This window comes from Gavialis gangeticus, unplaced genomic scaffold (assembly GCF_001723915.1).
Source record: "Gavialis gangeticus isolate Ggan-Ray unplaced genomic scaffold, GavGan_comp1, whole genome shotgun sequence".
NCBI lineage: Eukaryota > Metazoa > Chordata > Crocodylia > Gavialidae > Gavialis > Gavialis gangeticus.
Genome location: NW_017728998.1, coordinates 44,579,476 through 44,605,825, shown reverse-complemented (window position 1 = coordinate 44,605,825; position 26,350 = coordinate 44,579,476). Strand labels below are relative to the sequence as shown.

General features: G+C 54.1%; 1 protein-coding gene across 5 annotated transcripts in view; it reads right to left on the bottom strand.

Annotated features, from left to right (window-relative positions):
- The window catches only part of FUK (fucokinase), a 47,092-nt gene that overhangs the window by 7,163 nt on the left and 13,579 nt on the right, over nucleotides 1–26,350 (bottom strand). For 3 of the 5 annotated variants that reach the window (XM_019505820.1, XM_019505818.1, XM_019505819.1), the window contains exons 2-21: nucleotides 22,095–22,212; nucleotides 19,555–19,706; nucleotides 18,493–18,543; nucleotides 16,841–16,966; nucleotides 16,200–16,272; nucleotides 15,098–15,195; nucleotides 13,347–13,427; nucleotides 9,994–10,113; nucleotides 9,279–9,450; nucleotides 8,542–8,669; nucleotides 7,824–7,925; nucleotides 6,886–7,056; nucleotides 6,068–6,138; nucleotides 5,320–5,684; nucleotides 4,258–4,468; nucleotides 3,370–3,536; nucleotides 2,474–2,701; nucleotides 1,839–1,982; nucleotides 1,050–1,169; nucleotides 280–467 (exon numbers count right to left, since the gene is read on the bottom strand). In XM_019505820.1, the coding sequence (XP_019361365.1) occupies nucleotides 280–467; nucleotides 1,050–1,169; nucleotides 1,839–1,982; nucleotides 2,474–2,701; nucleotides 3,370–3,536; nucleotides 4,258–4,468; nucleotides 5,320–5,684; nucleotides 6,068–6,138; nucleotides 6,886–7,056; nucleotides 7,824–7,925; nucleotides 8,542–8,669; nucleotides 9,279–9,450; nucleotides 9,994–10,113; nucleotides 13,347–13,427; nucleotides 15,098–15,195; nucleotides 16,200–16,272; nucleotides 16,841–16,966; nucleotides 18,493–18,543; nucleotides 19,555–19,706; nucleotides 22,095–22,173 (2,847 nt within the window). In that variant the 5' untranslated portion in view covers nucleotides 22,174–22,212. Of the gene's footprint in view, nucleotides 1–273; nucleotides 468–1,049; nucleotides 1,170–1,838; nucleotides 1,983–2,473; nucleotides 2,702–3,369; nucleotides 3,537–4,257; nucleotides 4,469–5,319; nucleotides 5,685–6,067; nucleotides 6,139–6,885; nucleotides 7,057–7,823; nucleotides 7,926–8,541; nucleotides 8,670–9,278; nucleotides 9,451–9,993; nucleotides 10,114–13,346; nucleotides 13,428–15,097; nucleotides 15,196–16,199; nucleotides 16,273–16,840; nucleotides 16,967–18,492; nucleotides 18,544–19,554; nucleotides 19,707–22,094; nucleotides 22,213–26,350 lie in introns of all 5 variants that reach the window. The other 2 variants (XM_019505821.1, XM_019505822.1) reach the window with 2 other exon arrangements.

Below are 26,350 nucleotides of genomic sequence, written 5' to 3'. Positions count from 1 at the left end.
CCAGCAAGGTGATTGTCAAGCCAGCAAGGTGATTGCCTAGCTTTACCTCCAGGTGTTGGGACTCCTGGGTTCTCTTGGCAGTGGGGTTCCCACAGGAGGAGTCGTAGCCATGAGATACTGCTGAACAAGGCCTTGTCTCCTCCTGTTCCAGGTGTGATGCAGGCCGTGTGGGAGCACAGCCAGGGCCCGGCCTCAGGCATGGCGACGGGCAGGCACCTCAAGGCCCCAGCAGCTCCCAGCCACAGGGTGAGGAGGGTGGCATGACTGTCTATACTTTACCTGGAGCAGGTTGCGGGCCAGCCGAGTTTTTCCTGTGTACACTAGAAGCAGGTGCTGGTTCAGTGTCTGGATGAATCTGTCCGGCATGGGGATCTGCTCCACCTCCACCTTCAGGGGCAGCCGGGCCTTCGACCGCCCAATCTTGATGCCTGGCACAAGCCCGCCCACCTGGTCCTGCCAGCCCCCTCCTGCAGGCAACAAGGACCTTCAAACAGCACTGGGCCTTGACCACAGGAAAAGGCCCCTTCCCAGTTGCAGTCCCACTCACAGCCCAGGATGGCAGTGGTTTGGTAGCTGGGGGGGGGGTAGCTGAGCTCCATGATCGCTATCTCTCCCTCTCCGTCAGAGCTCCTAATGTGAGGGGCAATGAGCCCATCTGCTTGTGCCTGTGCATATATGCATACATGTGCGCACATACTTTCTCAAACCCGAACTGAGATATGGCTATTTAAGTGGAGGTGATTAACCACTGATCAGCTTCCTAAGAGACTCCATCACTTGGGATCTATCTGTCAAGGCTGCTTGGAAGGTAGGGCAGGGTGGCACTTGGACTAATTGGTTCAGAGTATGAGGTTTCACAGGTAACAAGATTGTACATAAAAAGGAAAGAGACACGGGATGGGGACACTGGCAAGAGAGATGGTCCTGCTTTGAGCAGGGGGCTAGATTACATAACCTGCTGAGGTCCCTTCCAACCCTAACCTTCTATTATTCTAACTAAGCCCAGGGCCTCCTCTGCCCCTCTCCCCAACTCTCCTCCCAGCCTTTACCTGTGGTGAGCACCTGCTCCAGGTGCAGCACGGCATGGATGAGGGACTCTGCGCTGGTGGACTTCCCAGCTGCTTGGTACAGAGATGCCATCACTGCACCAGCCAGGATGCTGCTTGTGCCTGGGGGAGCCAAAGGCAGGAGCAGAGGAGTAAGGAAGAGAGTACATAGGGATGGGTACCCAGCTCTGCTCCCAACAACTGCTCCAGCACTGTTCCACAAATAAGCAGAAGCCAGGCAGTGCAGGCACCCTCACTGGGCCTTATGGGGAGGGGAACTGGAGAAGAGGACAAAGCCAGCTCTATTCCAGGCATCTCTTTCTCTCCTTAATGCTCTGCACTGCAGTTGTGTCCCTCAGCTGGCTGGCGACTACTGGCTAGGCTGTCCCACAGAGCTTACCAGTGAGCCCTCTAGCTTGGCCATGAGGGCTGTTGTTGAGATTAGGGTGCCCCCTAAAGCTCAGAGGGAGACTGAGTTTCTTTATCCCTGAAACAATGATTTCAGTGAGCACTACCAAGAAGCCCCATCCTATGGAGCCTTTGCTTGGTGAACATGAGCTCAAGGAGTACCACAGCCCTGAGCTCCTCACTCTGTGCTCAGAGTGAATAGCCAGGCCCCTGGCAAACTGGCCCCAGGCTGGGCTCAAAGCAAGGCTGCAACAGGCTGAGGCTCTTGCCCTTAGCCAGCATAGGGTACTGAAGCAAAGTCCCCACAGAGCCATGGTTGGGGTTAACCCCACCTCCCTGCTCAGACCACGTTGCACAGTCCAGAAAGACAGAACACGGACATACCCAGGCCTGACCCATGTGGCAGAAGGGACCAGGTGCGGAGTTCAAACCCTCCTCCAAAGTTCTCCAGCAGCTGCACCTGCAAGGGCTTCTGGGAAGGGAAGGTCACAATCTGGGTGCATATGAAAGCTGCCTTTAGCAAGGCCCCTAGAAACAAAAGGAAAAGTCCCCCAGAGGACGCCAATGCAGACAAAAATTGTCTTTCACTCCCAGCAAACAACCCGTATGGACAGCAGAAGCCAGCGAGTAAAGAGCATGTAGTCATGTCTGTGGCCAGACTAAGGTGCCATGTCACAGACAGCACAGGCTGTTGGACCAGGCTATATCCCCCAACAAAAAGGCAGGTGTTTGAAGAGACTCCACAGTTGTGCAAAGCTAGGCAGAGCATGCCCTGAATCAGGGGAGCCAGACACTTGGTGCTACTGCCCATGAAACACCAGTTCCCAACCCAAGGGGTAACATGTAGCTCCCTGGTCAGCGCCCCTGGGAGCCAACCCATAAGCATCCTTGAAGAATGCAAATCTTCAGCTCTATGTGCTCTGCCATCCCTGGGGTACTGCATGAAAACCCCATCTCTGGTCTCTTGGGATGTGGCTCTGCAGCCACTGCTGCTTCAGACCAGATAGTTGGGGTCCTACCTGGTGCATGAGGTTGGCAGTAATCCTGCAGGTCCTCCAGATCCTGGCACACAAGCTCTAGCAGCACCTCACCCTCCAGTGTCCCACTGGTACTGACCAGCCGCAGTTCTGGCTCTGCGATACGCCGGGCCTGGGCACCGATGGGCCTGCACCCATCCACCAGGATGGCGACGTCCACCACGGCTCCCCCATGCTCATATGTGATTGGAGGAGTGTCGCTCCAGCCTCCTGCAAAGGAAGCAGCAGGTAAATGTATGCTCAAGCCAGAGCCCTCTACCTGCTTGCAGGCCTCCCCTCCTACCATGCCTCTCTTAGTCTCCATGGTGCCCTCCCCTTTCTCTGGTGCTGCTCTACATAGTCATGGGCCTATGGATCCCAACATGCCAGGCCCCACTCTCTCTTTATTCAAGTCCTTCCAAAAATCAGTGTCACAAGCTCCCACCCACAAAATCCTTCTCCATCAACATCCCCCTGAACTCAGGACAGCTGCCCCACTCCTCCACCTGCTCCCAAACTACCACAGCTCCTGTAGAGGGGACAAGTACACTGCTGGTGCTTAAATGAGTATCAGTGTGGTGGCTGCTGCTTGCTATTGAAGAGGAACAGGCCTCTTCAGTCAGTGGTGTCTCTTGCATTGGGGCCTGGTGCGCTTTCTCCTGCACCTTTTATAAGCCATATCTACAGTCTCGGACAACTCCAGCATTCAGGCTTTCCTGAGCTGGGGTAAAAGGAGGGCCATTATATTGTCCCTTGGAGAAAAGATGGCTTGTGCCCCACCTAGGCTGGGTAGGGAGAAGAGACCAGGGTCACGCCCAGTGCTAAGGACAGGAAGAAAACCCCTTTGAAACCAGGACTGTAGAAAGCCTCTTGAAGCTGCTGCACACAGAGTTGCTCACCAGAGAGATCTATCCGAGCAGGACACTCCACCAGCACCCAGTGGCCGATTGGAAGGAGCTCTGCCCGGCCAACACTGACAAATTGGCAGGATGACATGACAGCCTGACGGATCAGGATTTGCTCGGCACCCTCGTAGTGCCGGGCGGCTCTCACCAGCAGAGCTGGCCTACAATGACAAGTGGAGATGGATATTGGTGGCCAGCAGGCAGGGAGCAAATGCACAACTACCTTCCCAGGGCATGGGCTCTGGGGCACGAAGGTGCCTGGCTCTGTTAGCATCAGTGGACATGGGAGCTAATTCCTCTCCGGTCCACAGGGTTGTTCCCAGCCCCATGGATTTTAAAGGGTCAGGGGCCAATGCACTGTGTGGGGGCACAAGTGAAAGCTTGGGGAAGGAAGGTCCAGCCAAGCCAGTGGCAGAGTCAGTGAGGGGGCCAGCCACGGTCTGAAAGCACACTGAGCTGGCTGCAGGAAGGCAACCAGGTGCCAATACAGGCCTCTGGCACATGTTGCTATGGTTACTTTCCACACTTAGCCAGCCCCCAGCCACTGGGCTAGGGCCACAATCTAGGCATTGTGCAGATGGGGGAGGGGAGGCTGGAGCTTCACTCACTGCTGTGGAGGGGCCCTACAGAGAGGAGAAGCTGGGCTAAGCCAATCAAACAGTTGTGCCTTAGGAGTTGCTGGTTCCCAGTGGGGTGTGAGTGGGGTCCATCAGCTGCAAGGAGTTGTTGTTTGTGCTGCCAGTGCCTACAGTCAGCCCTGAGGACCTCAGCAACTCCATCCTCCCTCAGGCAGACACTGAGGAGAACAAAGGCCATCTCCAGTCTCCCTCTCACTAGCTCCTAGAAGCCATGGGCTTGTCAGTCCAGCCTACCTAGCCATACCTGCCCAGCCACTTCTTCCTCTCCTTGGCAAGTGCCTTCACTCCCCCAGCAATGTCCCCAGTCTCCAAGCACTGGAAGGCTGGCAGCCACTCCCTGTTGGCAGCTGGACCACTCCGTAAGCCCCCTTCTCCTTTAGCCATGCAGCCCAGGACATCAGCAATGCAGGCAAGGGCCCGGGCTGCCACTCCAGCGTCACTGGCAGTGGATGCAACTGTAAAGTAGAGAAGCCATGGGTAAACAGCAAGAACCAGCCAGTCATGGACCAGCAGGTTGAAAGCCTGAAGGGTCATTGGCCCAGGAGAAATTAATCTCTCCTTCTCCCAGGTGGAGGCCACCTCATATTCTGCTTGCAAAACTCCTGCAGCCTGAACAAGCCCAAGTGTTCCCAAGAGGAGTTTGTGCTACGGGGTGCCCTGAATGAAATGAGCTTGCTGAGTCTTAGTGCCCAGATGCCCACTTCCCATAGCTCATCATAATGAACCCAACTTGGAAGAGCTGAGGGCAGAATGAGCCATAGAGCATCTCTGCCATATCATTCTGAACAGACCTCATACAGTGAGGAACAGCATAAAGAAAATGTTGCTGCCAATGCCAGTGCTATGCCCATCTCCACAGACAGAGGTAATGACTCCGAGGTGCTCCTGGCAGCACTGGCCCAGCAGTTCTAAGAGCAGGAGGGAGCTGCTTGGTGCTGCTTCTTTGCACTACCAGCTCATGGCTACTCTCTTAGTGTGCTGCAAGTCTGACATCTACTGCAATAGGAGTTGAGGTTGGGCTGTTGCTGTGTCCTTTGAAAGTGAGAGACACAGACCTCCTCATCTGACAGGCCACGTGCCTTATTCTCTCTGTCCCCATTCTGCAGTCTCCCCCATCTATCACTGCCTCTGGGTTCATGGGTCTACCCTGCCTCCACCCATGCTGGTAAATCACGACAGGGCCTCACAAAGCCCTGTCTGGCATCATGATATGATGCCATGGAGAATCACATGTGGGGAAAGCATGACACCAATGGGGCCAGTCCTGCTGCAGGACACAGAGACAGCTGCCCCAGCTGGCTCTCACCCTGGTCCAGTGTACTCAGCATGGCCTCCTGGTAGCCCTCATGGACAGCACTACGGATAAGTGGCAGGAGGCTGCGGTCCTGGTGCTCCAGCAGCACACTCTGGAGCTTGCATTCGGCCTGCAGGAAGAAGAGTGCGCGGCGGGACTCCAGTTCTGCTGCCTGGTCAAGGCAGGTCAGCAACTCCTCCCAGGACATCCGCCATGAGGCTCGCCACCGCTGGAGCTGTCCTCCTGTCTGGGAGCCCAGGAACCACAGCACATCCCAGACCCTCAGGGACTCACAGGCATGCAGCACAGGGAACAGGCGGGCATTCAGCAGGCAGCGGCTTCCTTGTGGGGTGTCCGGGCCCCAAATATCCCCCTCCCTGCCAAAGCAAGAGCCCGGTAAAAAAGGGAGCCACACAGTTGTAAACAGGAATGCCAGAAGGGCTGGGTGCCAGAGTCATGATCCCCTAACCTCTGCACACACCTGCCTCCTCTCATCTGCCCTGGGAGCTGGTGGGTTCACAAGGCTGAGAGGGGGCTTCATCTCCCCATAACCAGGTGAACAGACTGGAGCTGAATTCAAGGACCTCCTGACTTCTGCTCCCCAATCTCCTTGGCAGCTGCCAGAGCTCTCTTGTCCTCCCCACTGGCTATGTGGTCTGAAGCCCAGGACCATGGCAGCAAGGGAAGAGATAGTCCACTGTGGGCCCAGGCCTCCACAGGTTGTGATCCCTGCTGTGGCTGGACACCCTCTAGCACTTACTGTATCCCTGTCCTGTGGAAGAATTCAGCCCAGGGTACATTCAGGTAGGTGCCTCCATCCCCAGCAGGGCTCTGAGGGGAAAAGACAGCAGCAAAATCAGTGTGGGGGTCTGTAGCCACTTCCCATTAGACATCAGGACCTCGCAGGCTGATACTTGTCCATTCCTCAGGGCAGATGCAGCTTATGAACCTCACACTGCCTGTAAGTGGGAGAGGACAGCAGCTGGGTGATGGGAAGTCCCAGTCCTGAGGCAAGCACCAGCTGCGGCTGGCATCCAGGGTGCTTTGAGTTACCTTGTGAGGACAGCCCATTCCAATGAGTCAAGGCACTCACTCCTGCTGTTCATTCTCAGGCTTCTTTACCCTCTTCTCCCTTGTGTCAGGCCAGAAGGATGCAGCCTTAGCTGAGCACTGCCCGGTTTTCTCAAACTGTCCCCATGGAGGCTGTTGTCTTATGCCTCCAAACAGCTGTCTACCACTGCTTTCACACAGGTCACAACTGTTTTGGTCTCAGGCCGTGGTCTGCAGAGGTGACCAAAATGCCATGAAGCCTTGAGGTGTAACTCCACATACCTGAGCCCTGAAAGAGAGTACCCTCAAGATCCCAATGCCAGCCTAGGGGAATGGTCCTCAATGAGGCACCATTACCAGCCCACTGGTGCTCCCCAGTCCAAAGCACAGCTCAGAGCCACATGTCTAAGAAAATCAGTATGACAACACGGAACCTACAGGTCTGATTATAGTCAAGGAGGTCACCTAACTTAGTGCCTATCCTTATGCTTCTCTAACAGAATGGCTTATTCTTGGTACCCAAAGTACCTGCCAGTCATCGTGGTGCCCAGTCAGTGTGAACATTTTGCACGGCATGTCCTGAAGCCTGATGCAGTGCCCCTGGATGACAATGTTTTGCAACTGACAGCTCTGGAGAGCAAGCGAGGAGGCCATGTCCAGCCCGGTGAGGAGGCAGCCTGATCCAATTTTCAAGGGTCCCTGGGAAGGTGGGGGAAAAAAAAAAAAATCAGGCTTCTAGCTTCCTCCTCCTGGAGTGCTCCAGAAATAAAAGAGGCAGCACTAGGGCCCACCTAGCCACCACCAGACTCACAGGGTCTTTTCTTCATCATAGTTGTTTATAACCAGGCTCCAGGGGCCTTTGGGCACCACTCTCATCCAGAACTGAGAATGGTTCTCTAAATTCCAGCAGGGGGAAGTGGAGCTGATATGATGAAGGGCCACTTCTGTTGACTTAGAGGGGCAGAACTACAAAAAAGGGTGTGTGGCAGTGTAAATGCCAGGCAGGGGGAGTGACTCACCAGGTGTTTGCACCAAAGATAGGAGGACCAGGGTGAAATCTAGGAAGAAAATGGCCCACCACTGCAATGCACAAGGCTGTGGAAGAGCCTCTCAAGAAAAGTGGCTGAAGGCCCAAATGTCCTGGGGAGGAGAACAGGGAACGGTCCTGACCCCTGAGCCTATAAAGTGGCAAGGGAGAAGCACAAAGGATCCTGCAGGCTGCCAGTTCCTGACCAGCAGGGACAAAGGGCTTCTTTTGGGGCCCAGCAGCCAGCCCGGGGCTTTGGGTTCCAAGTTTTGTAATCTTGCCGCTCTAAGCCAGCTCCAGCCTCACATCCTGTCAAACTGGGGCTGCTCTGGCAGCACAGAGATCTTACATCTCTGTGTTGCTCCTAAAACCTGTAGGGGGAGGAGACACTCATGCAGGAAAGTTCCTGTGAGACCTAGGGAAGGGGGAAGCAGTATACCCGCAGGTGACAGTGTTGGATCACGCTCCAAGGCCCCAGCTGCACAGCTCCTTCCAGCAGGCTGTTGGTGATGGAAGAACCATCCTCCAGGAGCTGGGGCTGCTGCAGGGAACAAGTGGAAACAAACCTGTCAAGGAAGGGGGAGGGAGGGGAAAGAGAAAGAGAGTGGAGAGACAAGGAGGGAGGAGGAGAGTGAATGTGAAGGAGCGTGTCTGTGCTGAGTACCCAAGCAGTTCTCCCTAGGGGGTGGCACTGTATTACCCCACTGGGAGACCAGGATCCCACTGTGCTAGGTGCTAAGCATACGTATAAAACATAGTCCCTGCCCCAAACAGCTTATGCTAAATGAGACTGGTGCCTGACAAGAGGGAAAGCTGAGGGCCCATGAGAAGTGATTTAGCCAAGGCCACACAGCAGGTCAATGGCAGATTTGGGAACAAGACTCAGGGCTCTCAACTCCCAGTTCTACGCCCTGCCTAACAGACTACACTGCACTGCCTGCAAGCAGTGGGGCAGCATCATCCCTGCTGTGCTGTCTAGGCCTGCTCTGCACAGTGTCATGTGATGTGGCACAAATACCAGTGCGGGCCAGAGCAGCCATCAGGCACCTGAACCAGTGGGAGTTCTCGGAGACTCCTCTTTGTCGGCAAGGCCAGGGTTGGAGAGCAGGAAAGGAACAGAGAGTGATAGCAGAGGGGCTGGAAAGGGAAGTACCTACTGCCACATGGGAGTGCGCCACTTTGCAGAAGGGAAGGTGGCTGATGGAGCCAGTGCATAGTGTCAGGTTGTGGATGTGGTCACTGGCAGCCATGGTCATGTAGTCATAAGAGCCATCTGGGATGCAGGCTGCAGGGAAACAGGAGGGAGCTGCATCATGAGTGCATGAGCCACAAACCTCTCTGGGGGGAGAAGGAGGTCTTGGTACCTCCTGTGGGAGAAGGAGGTAGCAAGCCAAGCTGTGGGAGAAGGAGGTCTTGCTTTCTCTCCCAGCAGCATCTCCAGACTTCAGGGGTAAACAGTGCCAACAGCCCTTTATAGATTAGAAAGAAACCCTAGTAACAGCCATCTCCCCACAGTCAGAAGAGCATTTTGGACCCCTGGTGGAACTGTTACATATGTAACAGCAATAATAGTGGCCATCTTCCCCCACTCTGCAGCACTACAGCGTTGCCTTTGGAAGTATCCCACCCAGGCGTGGGTCAGACTTGGCCAGCTGAGATTGTAAGCTTTGACAAGCTCACAGCCCAAGTGAGCAGCTGAGGAGGAAGTGACAGCTGGGAAGTCATAGGTGACTGGAAGTGGCTGTCACCTGCTGCTCAGAGACACTAGCCAAGGGGCAACTGTGAAAGCATCTTCATTGGTCAGAGGCCAAGAGACCACAGCAAATCATCTTGGAGTGGGCTGGAGTGGTATGAGGAAGGACTAGGAGGCCCCAGGGCAGGGGGTCATACTTACCCATGCTGAGAGGGAGAGCATGGAGTGCCTTCCACAGCACAGATCGGGCACTCTTCATGCCCACTGCCCCCTTTGTATGGCTACTGCCTGCTCCCTGGGTCCTGCCATTCACAAAGTCCTCCTCGGTCATGCCCTCAGCCATGCACAGCATGATGTCAAAAAACAGGGACAGCTGAGGAGGGGCAGACAATGAGAATGTCTCAGCACGTGCCAGTAGTCCACCATGCTGCAATGTGGGGTGCTCTCCAACAGCTCAGGGTGAGGCAATACAAGGGACACTGGCCCTACCCCAGGGCTGAGGACACTCTCTTTCCAGAACTCCTGATCCCTGGAGTCAGACCTGGGTCTCTTTTGTAGCAGTTTGAATCCAGGACAGGTGCATTCACCTGCCCTGCTAGAAGGGCAGAGAAGTCTGTCCCATGGGACCTGAGGAGGGTGAGCTCAGCAAGGGTTCATCCTGTTTTTGGCCACCTTATGCCCAAGTAAGCAAATTAACCCTTTATGGTCAGGTTTCTATGCTCTCCCATCATTCCCATACCAAGGAATCCCACTCCTGCTCTGAAACTGGCTCAATGCCCAGGCACAGCCCTCAGGCAGTTTTGCCCTCTCCTCAGCAGCAAAGAGGTGACACAACCGCTCTCTGGCTGTGGCCCCATGCAGCACAGCGAAGGGATCCCTCCCCCCACCATGGCCAACCCATGGCTGAAAGCATCACCTGGATGGGCTGGACCCCTGAATCTAGGCCCATGTAGGTGCAGGCGTCGAGCGGGGGAATGACGTGGGTGGCCAGGAGCTGCTCTGCAGTCTCCGAGGAGAAGAAGACAACTCCGCTTACCTGCAAGCAAAGAGGAGGTGAGTGGGGGCATCAGCCCTGTAGAAACCTCCCCAGCCAAAAGGAAGGCACCGTGATGCTGCCTACTCAATGTGGGGGGGTCTCTCTGCAGCTGTCTCATCAGTTACGAGCTTGTTACCACAGGTCAAGATCAGAGGGGGGTCGACCCTTTGTCCATCTTGACTCCCTCTCGCAGCACCTCAGAGATGTTTCCTTCTGAACAACCACAGCCCCCTTTGAGGGGAGGGCCACCACCATCTCCATTGTACAGAAAGGGGGAATCACATACTGGGAGAAACTCACTGAAGGCCCCAGTGTGAGGCAACGGTGAAGCAGGGAATGGAAGTCTCGACCTCCTGATCTCAGCAGCTTTCATCCAAAGAGGGGTTAGAACAGAAGCATTCTCCTGGCCTCTCCCTCCTGCCATCTGTTAGTTCCCAAAGTAACAGGACCTGCCCAGGCTTTCTCTGCCTGCCACAGTGGGCTTGCTCTTGGTAAGATAGTGTTACCTAGGGGCTAGAGCAGCACAGTGGGTCCAGGAAACCCGTTTTATTCCTGATTTTGCCACATGACCCTGGACTAATCACTGGATGTGCCTTTGTTTCCCCATATGTACATGGGAAATACTGTAAAGTACTGTGAGGTATGGACAGAGAACATTAGAGCAGAGCTTTAAACTATTATCATTATTACCAGGGATTATTATTACCAAGGATCCAGATTTCCCCTTTGAAGGAGAAAATAATGGATTTTCCCTCTTAAAGGAGAACAATGTGGGAAACAGCAGGTTCCCCTTGCAGGCTGACAGAGTTCCAGCCTGCAAGAGACTGCCAGGAGCAAGAGGGTGATTAGGCAGGGGGTGCCACGTGCAAGTGTGTGCGCACATGCACATGGCAACCAGGCAGCTGTGGAGAGCACAGGCTATGCATTAGGCAGGGGGCTGGGAAGGGGCAAAGGCCACATATTGAAGGGAGACAGGGAGGGTGCACAGGTGACATGGCAGGGAGGCATGTGCCACCCCAAGATTTCTGTACCCACAGTAGAGTGTGGGGCTGCAGCCAGGCTGGGCCAGCTCTGGGCAGGAGCCACAAGGGGGCAGGGCCAAACACTGCGCTCTGTCTCTGCCCCCCTACCCGGTCATTCTTGACAGGCAATTTGCTAGTTTTATTATAATGATTGAGGCACTGGTAGTCTTCCAAATTGCTTTAAAATTGTAAATACATCAATAAAACACTGTGTTCAACTGATAACTATATGAGTGACATTTCATTTTAACCAGGGAGAAATGAGGATTTGGAGGGTTTAAAAATCAGAGAATTTGTGATTTTTAAACAGAGAAAACCAGGATCCCCAATTACCCTACTCTTTCTCACTGACTCTTGTTGCAGGAAACCTGCTCACGCATCAAGCCCTGGATCGGGCTCTAGTGCTGACTTGGCCACAGACCTGCTTTGTGAGGTCAGGCCCGTGTCTTCCCCTCTCTGTGGCTGGGGACTGGCATCCCTGCCAGAAACACTGCAATGAAGCATACCCTGCCCACCTACCCCCACCCAGAGCAGGAGATGTGGCAACGCAACCACCTCAGAGCATCCCCGAGCACCTGCTGATGAGCCCAGCCAAGACAGAGTACCTGAGAGCAGTGCTGGGGTGTGCACTCACAGTCTCTCTACAGCAAAAGCATGGCCTAGCTTCTGTGATTTGCTGCACATGGATTAGGGGAGTGTGGCTGTGGCAAGCTCCTGGGCTCAACATTGATGCTGTGCAGACCAGACCTCTGGAGGTCCCTTCCAGCCCTACTTCTTTGTGATTCTATGAAGAAAAGCTGAGCTGGATCTGTCAAAAGGATGAGCTTGACACCACCACTTAATGCCCCATGCTGTTGCTGTTCTGCCTCTTGCAGGGAGCCAGGTGGTGGACCTGAGGCTAGCACTGCTGGCCTTGGCTTAGCCTCATCGCAGCACTCCCCACACTTGGAGCACTCTGATTGGCTGTTTCCATCAGCCAATCAGAGCACGAATAAAGCATTACAAACAGACAAATGTAGGCTTTTATAATATTAGAATGCTCAAGAGATCCCAGGAAGAGGACCACCCCCCACTACAGAGGAAGGCAAAAAGCCCATGGTTCAGACCAATCTGGGGGGAGGCAACCAGCAAAGCCCAGAAGCCCAAAGTGTGAAACGGAAGTTTCCTTTGCTACATCCAGCCTACGATTTCTTCCCCACTCTCCAGACATACCAGGTCACCTGACCTCCTTAGCCAGGCCTTGCTCCCAACAGCCCCATTTCCAACTGAGATCCCCTCACCACCACCGCACCGAAGAAACCTAATGGAGTAGGGCAGACTTGTCCAACATGCGGCCCGTGGGCTGCCATGCGGCCCACCAAGCTATTTTCTGTGGCCCACAGTGCTGCGACAGGAACCCCTTGTTCCTCCCCCAGCCCCTCAGCAGCTTCTTAATGGCTGCTGAAGGGCTGAGGAAGACACAAGGTTCCCACATGCACTGTGTCAGCTTGACATTGCCGACATGGTGCGGCACCTCCCCTCTCCCCTCATTTCATTGTGTCCCTTCCTCGCCCTGCCCCTCCCTTCCTCATTTGCATGCTGGCCCCGCCCTGCGCTGGTCCCCACCAGCTGCGTGGGCTGGAGCAGGTCGCAGTGCAGTGGGCGGGCGGGTGCAGGGGGCGCAGATGCCGGCATGAAGGGATGCTGTGGTTGGGTCGTCGGGAGATGCTGCTGCCACTGCTGCTGTGGCTGTCGCGGCGGGAAGCCAGCACTGCTCCCGCCTCCCCACATCCCCCCGTGCCCACTGCTTCCGCCTCTCTGCATCCCCCTGTGCCCGCAGACATCGCACCGGGGGTGGTGAGTCATGGGCCCCAGGGAGGGAAGGACCCCTGCTGCTTGGGCTCAGGCTCGGGCTGCCCCAGGGGAGAGGGAGCAGGGGGTATACCTGCACATCCCGCACCTCCCTGTAGAGTCCCCACATGTCCCCCTGGCTGCTCAGCCCAGGTGCACAGGTGTGGGAGCATCCTCAAGGCCACCCAGGAGGCAGGGAGGACACGGCAGGATCAGGCATCACCCCTTGATCCCTGCACCCCCAGACTATGGCCAGACTGGACAGGCCACACGAGTGCCTGCTCCTGCCGGACCACTGAGTAATAAAAAGTTCATGATCCGGCCCCACATTCAAAAAAGTTGGACACCCCCGCACTAAGGGATGAAAGATCATGAACATACCAGTGGGACCTTCCCATCAGGCCTGGCACACTGCTGTATCTGGGCCTCTGAGCCTCTGTAGATGATATCACACACAAGCCCCTGTAGGAAGAAAGGCACTGGTTAGCTCCAGCAGTGGACCCCCAGCCCTTGGAGAGTTTACGCAGTTTCAAATTAAGTCAAGCATGATGCAGGGATACACTAGGGCAGGGCTGATGGGTTCTTCCACCTCAGAGGGTTGCTGGACTATAGCCCTAGATGGCCACCTCTCCCTCCGACCTGTCAGAGATTGGCCTGCCCCACACTCTCAAAGGCCTGAGGGCTGAGTGTGCACAGCTGGATCAGGAGTAGGTCCTGCCCAGAACAGAATCCTTATGCTGGGGGAGGGGAGCTGGCCACTAGGTAATTGCCTGCAGGGGAGAACAGACCCACTTGCCTCAGTCACTAGTGGGGTTGCTGGCTCAATTTCAGGCTGTGGCTTGACCTTCTTGCAGTGCTGTTCATATCCTGCTACCATATGAATACCTTAAAGAGGCACCACCTCAAAAATGGAATTAGGGTATCAGAAAGAAGATCTTGCTAGCCCAGTGTGGTTGCCTGGGCCTGGTATAAGAGCCATATCACACAGTTCTCCAGACACCTGAAGGTCTGCTCTGTGCCTCCACTCCAGCTGGCTGGCTGCTAGCAGAGGTGCATTGATCCAGATTGTTGAGGGCTGGCTATGTAGTGACCTAACGGCAGACCATAGGCAGGTGAGTAACTGCCTTTGATTTGAAAGGCTCAGATAGGGGTGGGACAAGACAAGACTACACAGGCAGAAAACTGCCCAGGAAAGCCCTGAACCACCTCCACCTGGTGCATGTCTCCCAACAGTGGGCACGGAGGGGGTGCAATATGCTGAAGTCTCATGGGCAGGATAAGGGATGCTGCTCCGTAGAGCTTCCCGTTACCAAAGGGACACATACAGCATGGGGGGCATACACAGAGACCCTTGGACAAGATGCAGTAGACAAAGAGCAACAGGTTTCGCATCCTCTTTGGTACAAACTGAACTTGCAAGTAGGCTCAGCAGAGAGCAGAGGCTCCAACAGGCCTCAGAGATCAGGGTAACTCCACAGCTGGGGGAACTCCTCCCTACTACAGTTTGTGCTGATCCTCTGTGAAACCAGAATTGCTGGCCAGGCAAAGCTCCCCTGTGACAGCAAGGCCAGAGGGGCAGCAGCACACCCTCCTGGACAGACTGCAGCCAAGAGAGGATCAAGTTGGCCCCACTGAGCCCTGAACTCTGTCCTAGGCCTCTCTTGCTCCTGACACTCCTGGTACCTCAGGGCTCCTGTAAATGTACAGGTAGCCTGCTCCGACGCAGTGGAAATCCAGTATGCTGGAGCAGACTTGACTGATGGAGTCTGCTGAAGCACGGAAATTTACACATGACATGGAAGGCTGCCTGAGTTTATCAGTGTCCCTGCATGTCCCCATGCTGAAAAAATGGCAGCAGGGCTCTTTGAAATAAACCACATTTGTTGAACTTTAGTTCAAAGCACCCATCATTTTTTCATCATGGGAACACTGATACACGTGATGTGCAGGTGCTTTTGACTAGTGTGGCTCGCTAACTAAAGCGTCTAGTGCCACATCCCAGAGCATGTGTAAAAATGCTCTCAATTTCCAAATCCTAGCAAGAAATCTCCAAGTGAACTTCAATGACCAGATTGTGACCTGAGCCATGCCCTGGGCTTGGCACTCCTATGAAGCTTCAGCCAATCACAAACCTGCTGTGTGGTGAGGTAGACTCCATGATTCCTGGCGTACAAGACAGTCCCTGGAACGGAGATCACTTTGGCCCCCTGGAATCCATCCCAGTTGATCTCTGAGAGGGGGAAACAGTGCATGGCCTCAGAACTGTCAGAGACTGGTCCTGACCCTTTAGGAAGGGGGTGGGATCCCTTGTCAGGGGAGGATCCACTGAGAAGGACCCACTGTCCCTTGCACCAGGCTAACAGGGAGGTGCTGATAGGGCTCCTACAGATGCAGCTCCCCACCCCCAATGCAACTACCAGTAATGGGAGCCAATCCCCAACTAGACCACCTAGAAGAGGCACACAGCACACCCTGAGCTAGTTCAACCCCTCCCCCTTCAAGTGCCAGTCCCCAGTGTCCCCAGCCAGCCCCAGTCCATTTCCTGCTGCCCTGGTTCAAAGCCCTCCAAGCATCCCCTGCTTGGGAAGCCTGGTAGGGGGACAAAGCTCTGAGCCTCCACACACCCATCACCAGCTCTGACTTTGTGTCTCTGCCTGGCAAAGAATATCAAACAGAGCACGAAGTGCTGAGCCAAGGCATGTGGCCCATTGGGATCAGTGGCAGGCATGTGCTCATCCAAGTTTTTCTGCCTGCTCAAGAGCCTGGTGCAAGGGGATCCTCATATTTCTCTGAGCATCACATGGGTTTCAGATGCTCAAGTCAGGGAGATGCCATTGCACTGACTGTTCTGCAGGTCTACAACTGCTGAGGGAGAGATGGAACAATAGTGGTCCCACTGGCTGCCACAGTGGCCTGGTGTCCCACAGGCAGGGCCACATCTGCATGGGCAGTACTCATCAGGCTGCAGGACTGCAGGCTCCAAAGGAGGGGGAATGGCAAACAGCAGGAAGGGCACTGAAGTTGGGCCTTGGTGGGGTTCACCAGAAGAAGCAGGCACATCCCACCCAAGCCCCAGGGCTGCCAGATTTTCCCTGCACAGGAGCAAGTCCATATGCTGCATGGCCAACACAGAACCAGAAGACATCCTAGGCTTCCCACTCCCTGCTCCAGTAAGGCCTCCCCACCTCCTGCATGCCAGCTAATTCTACCCCCCAGGACAGGGCAACTGCTTACCTGGTGCTGAGGGAACAGTAAGAAGCATGTCTGTACTGCAGATCCACACTCCAGGCGGGGAGCCCTTGCACAGCTGCACAGGGAAGAGACACCCAACAAGGGGCAGGTGAGGACAGGACCACTGATATTTGGGTCCAAGCTGGACAGCTCAGGGTTGAAGCCAGCCAGTGCCATAACACCCTTCAATCCATGCCCATCCTACCTCAGCAGGGCTCCAGTCAACCTCCCTGTGTATCCTGAGGGAGAGGGTGCTCCTGGCCCTCTTGCAGTGGGGTAGCACAGGCAGAAGGGAACTGGGTCCCGATATCAGAGCCTGTACATTAGTTACTGCTTGGCTTTCCTAACGTCAGCACTGGGGTTGCCAAAGCTTTTCCTGCCTGACTGTGCTTCAGTTTTCAGGACACCCACCATCACTCCTCAGGGTGGCATGCATGACACAGAGCCAACTGCAGTGTGCCTACTGCCCTATAGTTGTGGGACAGTGAGCCCCAATGTGCAACATAGCCTGGTCAGGGGTGAAGCAGGAAGAGGAGCAGGGAGAGCCTGCTGGGACCTCCTCCCATGGCCTCAGGAGGGTGCACTCCAGGCCCCCTGACCTTGGGGAAGTTGAAACTCCTACCCCCTGCCCCGCTCACGCTGACCTGGTGGGTCATGGTCCAGAGCAGGCTGTCCAGGTTGCAGACCAGTGCTTCAGCTGGTGCACTGGGATCCTCCACAGGGAGGCAGGTGAAGGCCCGGCCACAGTCGTCAAAGGGGAAATCACGGCCCTGATGGAAGAGGGAGCCAAGTATGGGTATGTGGGAGAAGGGCAACAGAAGTGCAACGCCCTGAGACAGCACCAGCCCCCAGATACTCTGGTCTGTGGGGGCCCAAGGAAGGACCTAGCTTCAGTCAGCCAGGAAGTAACTCTGCTTTTACCAGTACTACCACAGCCAGCTCATCAGCTCCCAAGCTTTCCCCCGTGACCAAGAATCAGGTCTTTCAAACTGAGGCTGTCACTGGTGGCTAGATGCCTAGACAGACCCTGGACCTGCCCTGTAACCATCTCCCCAGTGTCCTGCCAGGATCCTTCCAGAGCTGTCAAACAGCATCAACACCCCTCTTGGCTCAGGGCAGTGTCCCTTGGAATGGATGTTCCCCTTTCTGCCCAGCATCTCCTCAGGGGACCTAGGGATCCCCACCTGTCTGTCCATCTCCTTATCTACACTCATGACTCAAAATCTTTCCCCTCTCAGGCTCCACAACCAGCCATCAGCCCCATCATCTCCATCCTCACTACCTGACGGCAGGCAAGCAGCATGTGGCATGTGCCATTGATCAAATCCCAAATCCCTGCCTGCCAGTCAGTAACCCCTCTGCCCACTGACAGCTACAGCAGCCTGGGGCACATTCCTCGCTCCCTGCCATTGGAATCCTGCTGACTCCAGCCAGAGAGCTGTCAGCTTTAGTTAAATGTGCTGACACTCAAACTGCCAGACCCATCAATCCTCCAAGCAGCTGGCCTGGCCCGCAGTCCCATTTGCTAGCCACAGGGATCCAGTCCTGGCCTGCATGCTCAGGAGTTAGCACTGCATAGCTGGGCTGCAGCCAGTCAAACCCAGCCCCTGTAGGAAAGCCAAGGCTTGGGGCAAGCAAGTGGCTGGGAGCAGATGGGATTGGCACCAGGCCATCCCTGAACAGCTCTGCAGCTTTAGGAGGCACAGGGTAAAGGGCACTTGATTTTAGCCCCAGAGCAAGACAGCTCCCCTGCCAGGCTGGCACAGGGCCTTGCATGAATTGGCTGTAATTTTGATGGAAGAGAGCTGGTGAGGGGTGGGGAGATGCTGAACTGAGTCTCCCTGGGATTCACTCCCCACTGTAGGACCTGCCTGCAACAAGACACTTGTTGTGTAGTGGCCCTTAACCATGGTGTCCATGGCCCCCAGTGCAGACATATTCAGAGCAAGGGACCTACCCTCTAGCTCTTCTCTTTAGAACTAGGCATCCCTTACTCTCAGTGCCAAGAGGGCTGAGCTTCCTGCCAGGAGGCTGATGGTGTAAGATCATCTGGTTTGCCCCATGGGAGAGAGAGGAATGAGAAACCAGGTGGGGGCAAGAGTGGGACCTGTGTATGGCGAGGTCTCAGATGGATGGCACTGCTCCTATACCCCAATATAGGTTTGGTGTTTGTGCCCACATTCAGAAGCCGGTAACCTCATGCAGGCTTCAGTGACAAGACAATGATCACTACACCCACTACCATGGCAGGCCTGACCCCTGCCTCTCTACCCCACCAACCCTAGGCAGCGCTCACCATGTGCATGATGAGAATCCAGGCCTCCTGAAGGACATCAGAGGTGACAACCTGGAAGTGCACAAAGGGAGTCAGTCAGCAGAGATGGATGATCTTGGAAGCTGGCCTTGATGCTGGCCTGAGCACGGGCTGCAGCAAACTTGACCCATGGGACAGCAAGTGCTATTTGCCCAGGATGGGTTGCACCAGCTTCAAGCAGTTTGGTCACCAGTCACTAGTCAGCAACTCCTGCACATCACATATATGCCCCAGCTTTGGGCTGAGGGCACCCTGCCTTCCAGGCCTTGGAACCTGCTGTCTTTGCCATGAGGCCACCCAACTGCAGGAGCCAGGGGCTAGGGGCCAGCACCAGGCAGGAAAGGCACTGCCTCCTCTGCAGAGGCACTAAGCGGTCACTGCTGGGTGTTGCCAAATCTTGAGCACAGGGATAGCAGAGAGAACCATGATGGACTGCCAGGCTCACCCAGCACTTCATTTCTTCCCAAGAACCAGTGCAGCCTCCCCCATTCCCCGTCATAGCACAGTGAAAGTAGACAGGAGTCATGAAGGGGGATAATCAGAGGAAAAGGGCAACACTGCACTGAAGATATTCTGAGACTGAGATCAACTAGCTTAGGGCCACATCCCACAAGTCTCTATATCGCCCTGCAACTCCCTCCTTGGACCCTCCACCACAGCTTAGACTGCCAGGAAAAATTTCAAGTAGGCTTTGGGAGTGTACTGTGCTCATGAATGATAGTACCTTGTGCCACATACCTGACAGGTGGGGAGAGGGGGTGAACTCATCCTCACCTCTCCCTCAGAAAGGTAGATGCCAAGTCCATGGGTGGCCACCTTGCCACCAGTCCCAAGGCACCAACTAGCTGAACCCGGCATGAGAGAGGGCTGATGGGGTGTGGCATGACTCTTAACCTCAGACCCAGAACCACATAAGCAAGGGCAGATGGCCAGCCCATCCATGAGGCCCACAGCAGATGCCCTGTATGAACACTGCTACAATGTTGCCACAGGGCCTTGGGGCAGCTGGCAGGCCCCAGACCCTGTCCTACAGTGCCTACTCACTGTGTAGCCTGCTCGGGCACTCAGGTGCTCAGCTGCCACCAGCAGGGCATTGAGGGTGGCTCCACCGCTGCCCACATGTGCTGTGGGGTCCTCAACAGTGAGGAGGATGGTGCCGGGGTCCAGGACACCCCTCCTCTGGCGGATCTCCAGCTCTAGCAAACAAGAGGCAGGATTGTTTGGTTAGCGTGGAGCGCCCAGGCCAGGCAAGAGAGCAATGTGAGGCAACAGCAACATGGACCCCTTTGGGGCTCAGGATGAGACTAAACCTCAATATCAGCTGAAGGAACCTCTTGCTGCAAGGGGATGTCACATACAGCCTGCAATGTCTCCACAGATAGAGGAAGGGAAAAACCTCTGTGTGCGCGAGGTCTGGGCAGGAAGATGCCCTGAGCACTGTCCTCTCCCCATCCTGCACAGGCCAGTCACAATTAGGGCCAGGGCTGCTGGATATTCTGGCATCCACAGCGACTCATCCCTATGTGCCTGGGTGCCCCTCTAATGCCAAGACCCATTTACCCCTGCCAATACCTGAGCACAGCCAGGCACGAGCCTGTGTCCAGTTAAGGTTGGCTCTGGGGGCTGACCTTTCAGCAAAAGAGCCAATGGTTGTTTACAGGCCACCAGAAGCTAGATTCAGCTCCCCGGTGAAGGTGGCACTGAGCAGGACCCAAGTTGGCATGGCTGATTTCTGCATCACAGGGATCAAGCATCTTGCTCCCACAAGGCAGCTTGGCTCCCATTCATAGAGAACAGCTCCCAGGCAAGCAGGTCTTGCTCATGGAATGAACCCAAGCCCTGCCTGTCACACCTGGATCTTCCACATGAGGTAAGGCACCAGTGCTCCCTGCCAGAGTTCAAACATGGTACCATCTTGCCTAGCAACTGGGCCCCGGACAGGCTGGATGCCCCAAATCATGTACAATCCAAAGCTTTGTTCCAAGTTTAATCAAATACTGGTCCCACTCAGACAGCTGGGCCTAACTCTACCAGTGCCTGGCGTAGCCCTGCTTGCTCATGGGGATTCTCAGCATCCCGTCCCTGGCAGCACCATAAAACTCCCTCTTTTGGGGCTCTGCAGCATGCCAGGGACTGAGGGAACCCTGAAGTTTAATCTCAGGAGGTATCTGAAGTTCCTTGCCCTGCTGGCAGGAATCAGACCCCTGCTCACATGTCCGGGGCTCAAGCCATGGCAAGGATAGCCTGAAAGTTTGGAGAGGGCAGGGGAGTGGATCAGAGAGGATGGGAGAAGCTGGAGGAAAATTGCCACTTCAGCCTTTTTCCCCTGCAGCCATTTGCTACTTCTCCTTGGCTGGAAGCCACCTGTGCACTCAGCACCCTCTCTGCCAGGCTTTGACCTCTCCTGGCTTCTCATCAATTCCCCATCAGGCTGCAGCACAAGTCCTCCAGCCTGTTTCTGCTGCTTCAGGCACTTTGACTCTGCAGCCTCAGGTAAACATGAGGAAAAGGCCCCAGGGGCAATCACCGTGCTCTCCTGGGCAGAATGCCAGCTAGGCCTGCATCCCTGACCAATGTGCTGGGTCCCCTCCTCTAGTTCAGACTGCAGCATGATGCCACAGGGCATCAGAGTAGAGGGCATAAACACTGTGCTCTGGAAAGTAGAGGAGATAATGGAAAGTGAATAGAGCAGGAAGAGCCAGCCTGATGCTTTGACATGCTCCTAGAGTTCAACCCAAGCCCTTGGCAGCAGCCTCTGTGGCAGGCAATGCCTCCTGCCACTCTCTAGCCACTTCTTCTGACCAGCTGAAGGTGTACAGGTATCTCCTGAGAAAGCCAGACTCAGCCCTCCTAACAGGAGGGAGGTGAAAGGGAAGATATGGGGAAGCTTCCTGGGTGAGAAAGGCATGATGTGGCCATGAATGCACCAGACAATGGGCTGGGGGTCCTGAGACAGTCTCTGCACTGGTTCTGCAGAAAGTAAAGGTCCCTCAGAACTTCATTCCTCCTGGTCACAGCTGGGCCTGGCTCCCTCAGCTTTACTGCCATACAGAGCTTCAGAAACAACAGAGCCCCTTGTGGACTAGCCCCAGGCCTACATGCCTGCTATTACTGCCCACAGAGGTAGAGCTGTAGGACACAGAAGCTGGAGGGCTGCAGTGCTCCTGGCTGTTCTCAGCTGCAAATGACAGTCCTAAGAAGTTGGGGAGGGTATTAGAGCATGAGCTCTAACACCAACACCAGTCCCACCTAGACCCACACCCAACCTGCAGCCCTGGGAACATCAGAGAGGAAAGGGGCAGAGGTGCAGTGAAGCAATGTAGGGAACAGGGCTAGATTACGAGGGCTGCAGGTCAAGACTGAGGGGCATTGTCAGAGCTGGTGTTAGCAGGTCAGACTTGAGGAGCTGTGTAGGGCTGTAGGAAACCTGTACAGAAATATGCCTCTGACCAGTGCTGTTTGTTCCTCATGAGACTCAAATGCATCTGCAGATTTGCAAACAGCAGTCACAGTTAGGAACCAGCCCCCATCCCTAATGCCTCCCCATTAACAGGGGGCCCCATGGCATAAGGCACAGTACTTGCCTTTCTGGAATGCACAGACACTGTCCTTGTGCTGGCAGGTCAGGACAATGACAGTCCACTCCACTGTTTTTGGTGCCATCCATGCACACTGGATCTTGCTGACTGGACACTGCTGGGTCTGTAAGAAAGAAGCAGCCTTTTCATGCCTGCCAGACTTCCCCACCATACCCTAAGGAAGGGTCAGATTACCTGGCTCTCAGTGGACTGGTACCACCACTTCACAGTGCCACAATTGCTGAGCCATTGCTATGCAACATCACAGTACCCTGGTGCTACAGCTCAGCAGGGAGCATCTCCCCATGGATATCTCAAAACACTTTGGGCAGGCAATGTTAACCCCACTGGAGTCAGGACTGTCCTGTGAAATCAGAATGAGGGAAGCTCAGATTCTGCCCAGGTTGTTACTCTGTAAACCATAGGAGGGTTTTTGTTGTGTTAGTGTGAAACTATTAGAGGAATTGTCTCTTCACCCAGAAGGAGCAAGTCTTAGTAGTGCTGATGCTAAACTCCTGTGGAATTCAAAGGAACTGGGAGTCAGTCTTTTGCACGTGCAGGACAGGACCTTAAACCTGGCAACACACCCATTCCCTGGTGGGTTTCTTCCACAAACATAGCCCCAGCCCTTACGTGCAGGACCTCACTATGAGACCCATCCCCCTTGGGAAGTACTTTTCACTGGCAGATCTCACAGCTCAGCACTGCACCCTTGCTGGGAGTGCATAGCAGCACCCCTTCCTGAGGACAGTTTTCAGGGTAATGCCCATTTCTGTAGAGATGGGCAGAAAAGGGTGTGACAGGCAGCCAAGGCTGTATGGGCTCCTGTTGAATTAGCTGTGCAGTAGGCGTGGGAGCGGAGGTTGTGAACAGACTTTCACCAAATGCAGGAGGACAAGATCAATAGACTGTTATCCTCAGCCTCACTCAGAGGGTGTCTCACAGAATTAGGGAACAAAAGAGAAAGAAGGATTTAAGAGCTGTGATAAAAATAAGAGCTGACAGGACCTCTACCAAGCCTGAAGGTCAGTGTTGTACATCAACAGAGAAGGCCAAGGCTCATTCCCTTAATTGGGATTCCTTCCAGGAGAGTGTTGAAGGGAAGGGGCCCCCATTTCGATTAGCAGGAACCAGGCACAAAAGGAGACCTCCTTCTGGTGTCACCTCACAGGACCCCTGCAGATTAGTGGCTGGCCTAGCTTCCATCCACTAATACTGCACAGACTAATCCTGCCGCACCATCTCTGCCAGTCACCCAGACCCATTCCACAGGTATATCACGAGTTTGAATTGAGGGTCTCTGGGCTCCCACAGACAATTGCTGCTGTGCACCTCCACTGGCACTATGGGTCTGAAGGGGCACTGGCAAAGCACAGCTGCTGGAGTCCATATACCTGAGGAACCAAGCTGAGATCCACTCTGCCTCTGTGGACACCAGAGCGTATTAGAGCAGCTCTTTATTCCAGGCAGCTGAACGGACCTTGGGAGCATTCTGCCCATCTGACCGTTCTGCCCCAGCACCGGACTAGCTTCTCCCAAGCTGCTGGGTTCCCAGGGACAGGATCCCACCTCACCAACTGCTATCCCAGGTAGCAGCTCTGTTGACCAATTTTACAGGGAGAATAAGGACTGAATGGCAAGCGGTACTCTCTACTCCCATGCCTAGAAGGGGGTCCAGGGTCCAGGCTTTGATACAGTGATAGTAGATCATGAAGTCATCCATGTCTTCCCAGACCAAGTAGAGCCCAGGCAGCTCTCCTACTCACCCTTATGCCCTGCACTACCAAGGAGGAAAGCATATTGTTCCATCCCCTTTGCCACTTCCATACCAACCCACAGGTGCAGGCCAGCCAGCGTCAGCTGTACTGGTGGTTTATGTGGTATGGAACCTCACTGGGGATCCAGTCTGGGATTCACTAGGCAAGCGTCTCTAGGAAGCAACACATACAGCAAGGTAAAAAGTGTCTCTGACACTTACCTGGTAGGCCCAGGGCCAGGTCAGAACCCTTCATAGGGGGCTTTCTGACTCAATTCACAGAGAAACCCCATGGAGACAGCACATGCATCCACTGAAATCCTATCAAAAGCCACATGGTAGGTGTGTCTCTCCCCGTCCCTCCCCTCAACACCTGAACAACCAGTCTCTTCACTGACAGTGCATGAGTTCAGTCAGGAACACGGGGCAATCCTCCAGCACATCCCCAGCTTATTTGGGCAGCAGTGGGAGCTGAAAACCTCTCACGAGGTGTCATCATCACTCAGGTCTGGGACCAAGAAAACTTCTGTGCTCTGCTGCTGGTGAAAAGGGCTGGAGGGGGGCAGGTGAGCTGCCACTAGACAGGGCTATTTTTGGTTCCTGACAGCCATTAGCCAGATAAACCATATGGAAGAGGGAGAGCTGCCAGGGGACAGAGATCCCCAAATGCCCTTACACAAGGTCAGCTCTGCAAGCAGTGGTCTGGAGATGCAGCACAAAAGAAGCTATTCTGGGGGCAACTGGCTCTCAGGGAACCAGTGAATAGTGCTGCCAGCTCGACACTGCATGACTCGCTCAGTTGGAGTAGGGGATGGGATCTGTTAAATCTGAACAGAAATCGGGTTGGGAGCCCCAATAAATAAGACTGTAATAAACAACATAGGAGCCTGGAACAGCTCAAGATGACGATAGCCCAGCCCTTCATCTCAAGGACATAGGTTTGTTGGCTTTGGTCAGAGACCAGAAGCCATTACCACCTGATGGCAGCTTGTGAGATAAGTTGGCCTCTGCACGTCCGAATCATCATCCATCAGGCATGTCCTCTCTCCAGAAAGGACAAGAAAGGACACAGGGGGCCTGGAGAAAGGGTACTCTTTTCAATGCTGCAAAATGACCATTGCTGATGATAGATGCAGCTAATCCAGTGTAGAACACAGCTGAGCTGCAAGCTCATCCAGACAGACCACATTTGCCACTGGTTAAAACCTGCTCTGAGATTCTAAGCACCTCATTGGGACAAAACAGCAGAATCCCACTCCCTGCTTTGAAGGGAAGGAGAAAAATTGCAAAGGGGGGGGGCGGTGCAGGGGGCAGGAACCCGCCATGGATTGTGCAATGTTCTTCAAAGGCCAAACTTTTGTTATTTTATATCACTGGATTAACTAGTAAATTCTCAGACAATACATCTGTAGTTGGAGCAAGTGCTCTAATTTCAAGGAGGGCGTGTTCTTTATACAGAGCAAGGTCATTCAGTCCCTGCTTTAAGTGCAAAATTCAGCTAATCTTAACTACTCAGCTTCAGCCTCTTTAACAAGGAGGTTTGCTCCTGCTTTCATTACTGGTGAGAGGAAAATTCCCAGCAATCACTCAAAACCATCTAAAGCTGCACCTCAGAAAAGCTGTATGATACCCTCACTGCAGATGGTCATACTTCTTTGATGGGCCCTCTTGTAAGCAGCAGTACACAAAAGTCTTTGTCTACATGCAAAAATGGTGCCACCCTCCACCCCTTCCCAGGGTAGATGCAGTTATATTAGTATAAAGGAGCTCTTACTGGCCTAGCTATTTCCATATGGGAAAAGGAATAAACTATACTGGTCTAAGATAGACAGGTTTAAGAGTATAAAGTTATTTAACTGTGTATAAAAAATATACTGATGCAATATCTGTATGTAAACTAGCTGTAAGTATAATTCCCCTCCTCCCCTCCCCAGTCCCCCAATGGTGTAGAAAACGTCATGTTTTTTTCTTCCACTCTCCTACTTTGTCCCATCTATTCAGCCCGTGAGCTGTTCCAGACGTGGAGCATATCTCAGGTGTGGTCTGTATTACAAGTTTTGCTATCATGGCTACATCAGCTCACAATGCAAAAACCTCATGCTCTTTATCCAGCGTAGCTCTAACAATAAAACATCTAGTCTGGACACAGTTACAGCAGCAGGACAAGGCTTCTGCTGGCTTTGCATCTGAAAAAGTGAACTTGGTCTCATGAAAGCTTGTAGTCCCTCATATATATCCTGTTTAGTTAGTCTATAAAGGTGCATATCTACCCTGACTTCAGAGTAATGCAGCTAACTACTTCTCTTAGCTAAGTTTCAGTCAAAAGTCTTTCTCCTGGCATATGGTGTGTCTTCATTAAGAAGCACTTGTCAGCACTGCCAGGCATTAGGATTTTAACTAAATCACTTTACTCCAGAAATTGGGGCTTGAAGACCACCCTCCCCCAAAACCTGCAAACTAAGTTTAAGCCAAAAACAAATGACTGGTCTTAACAGAGGTATATGGT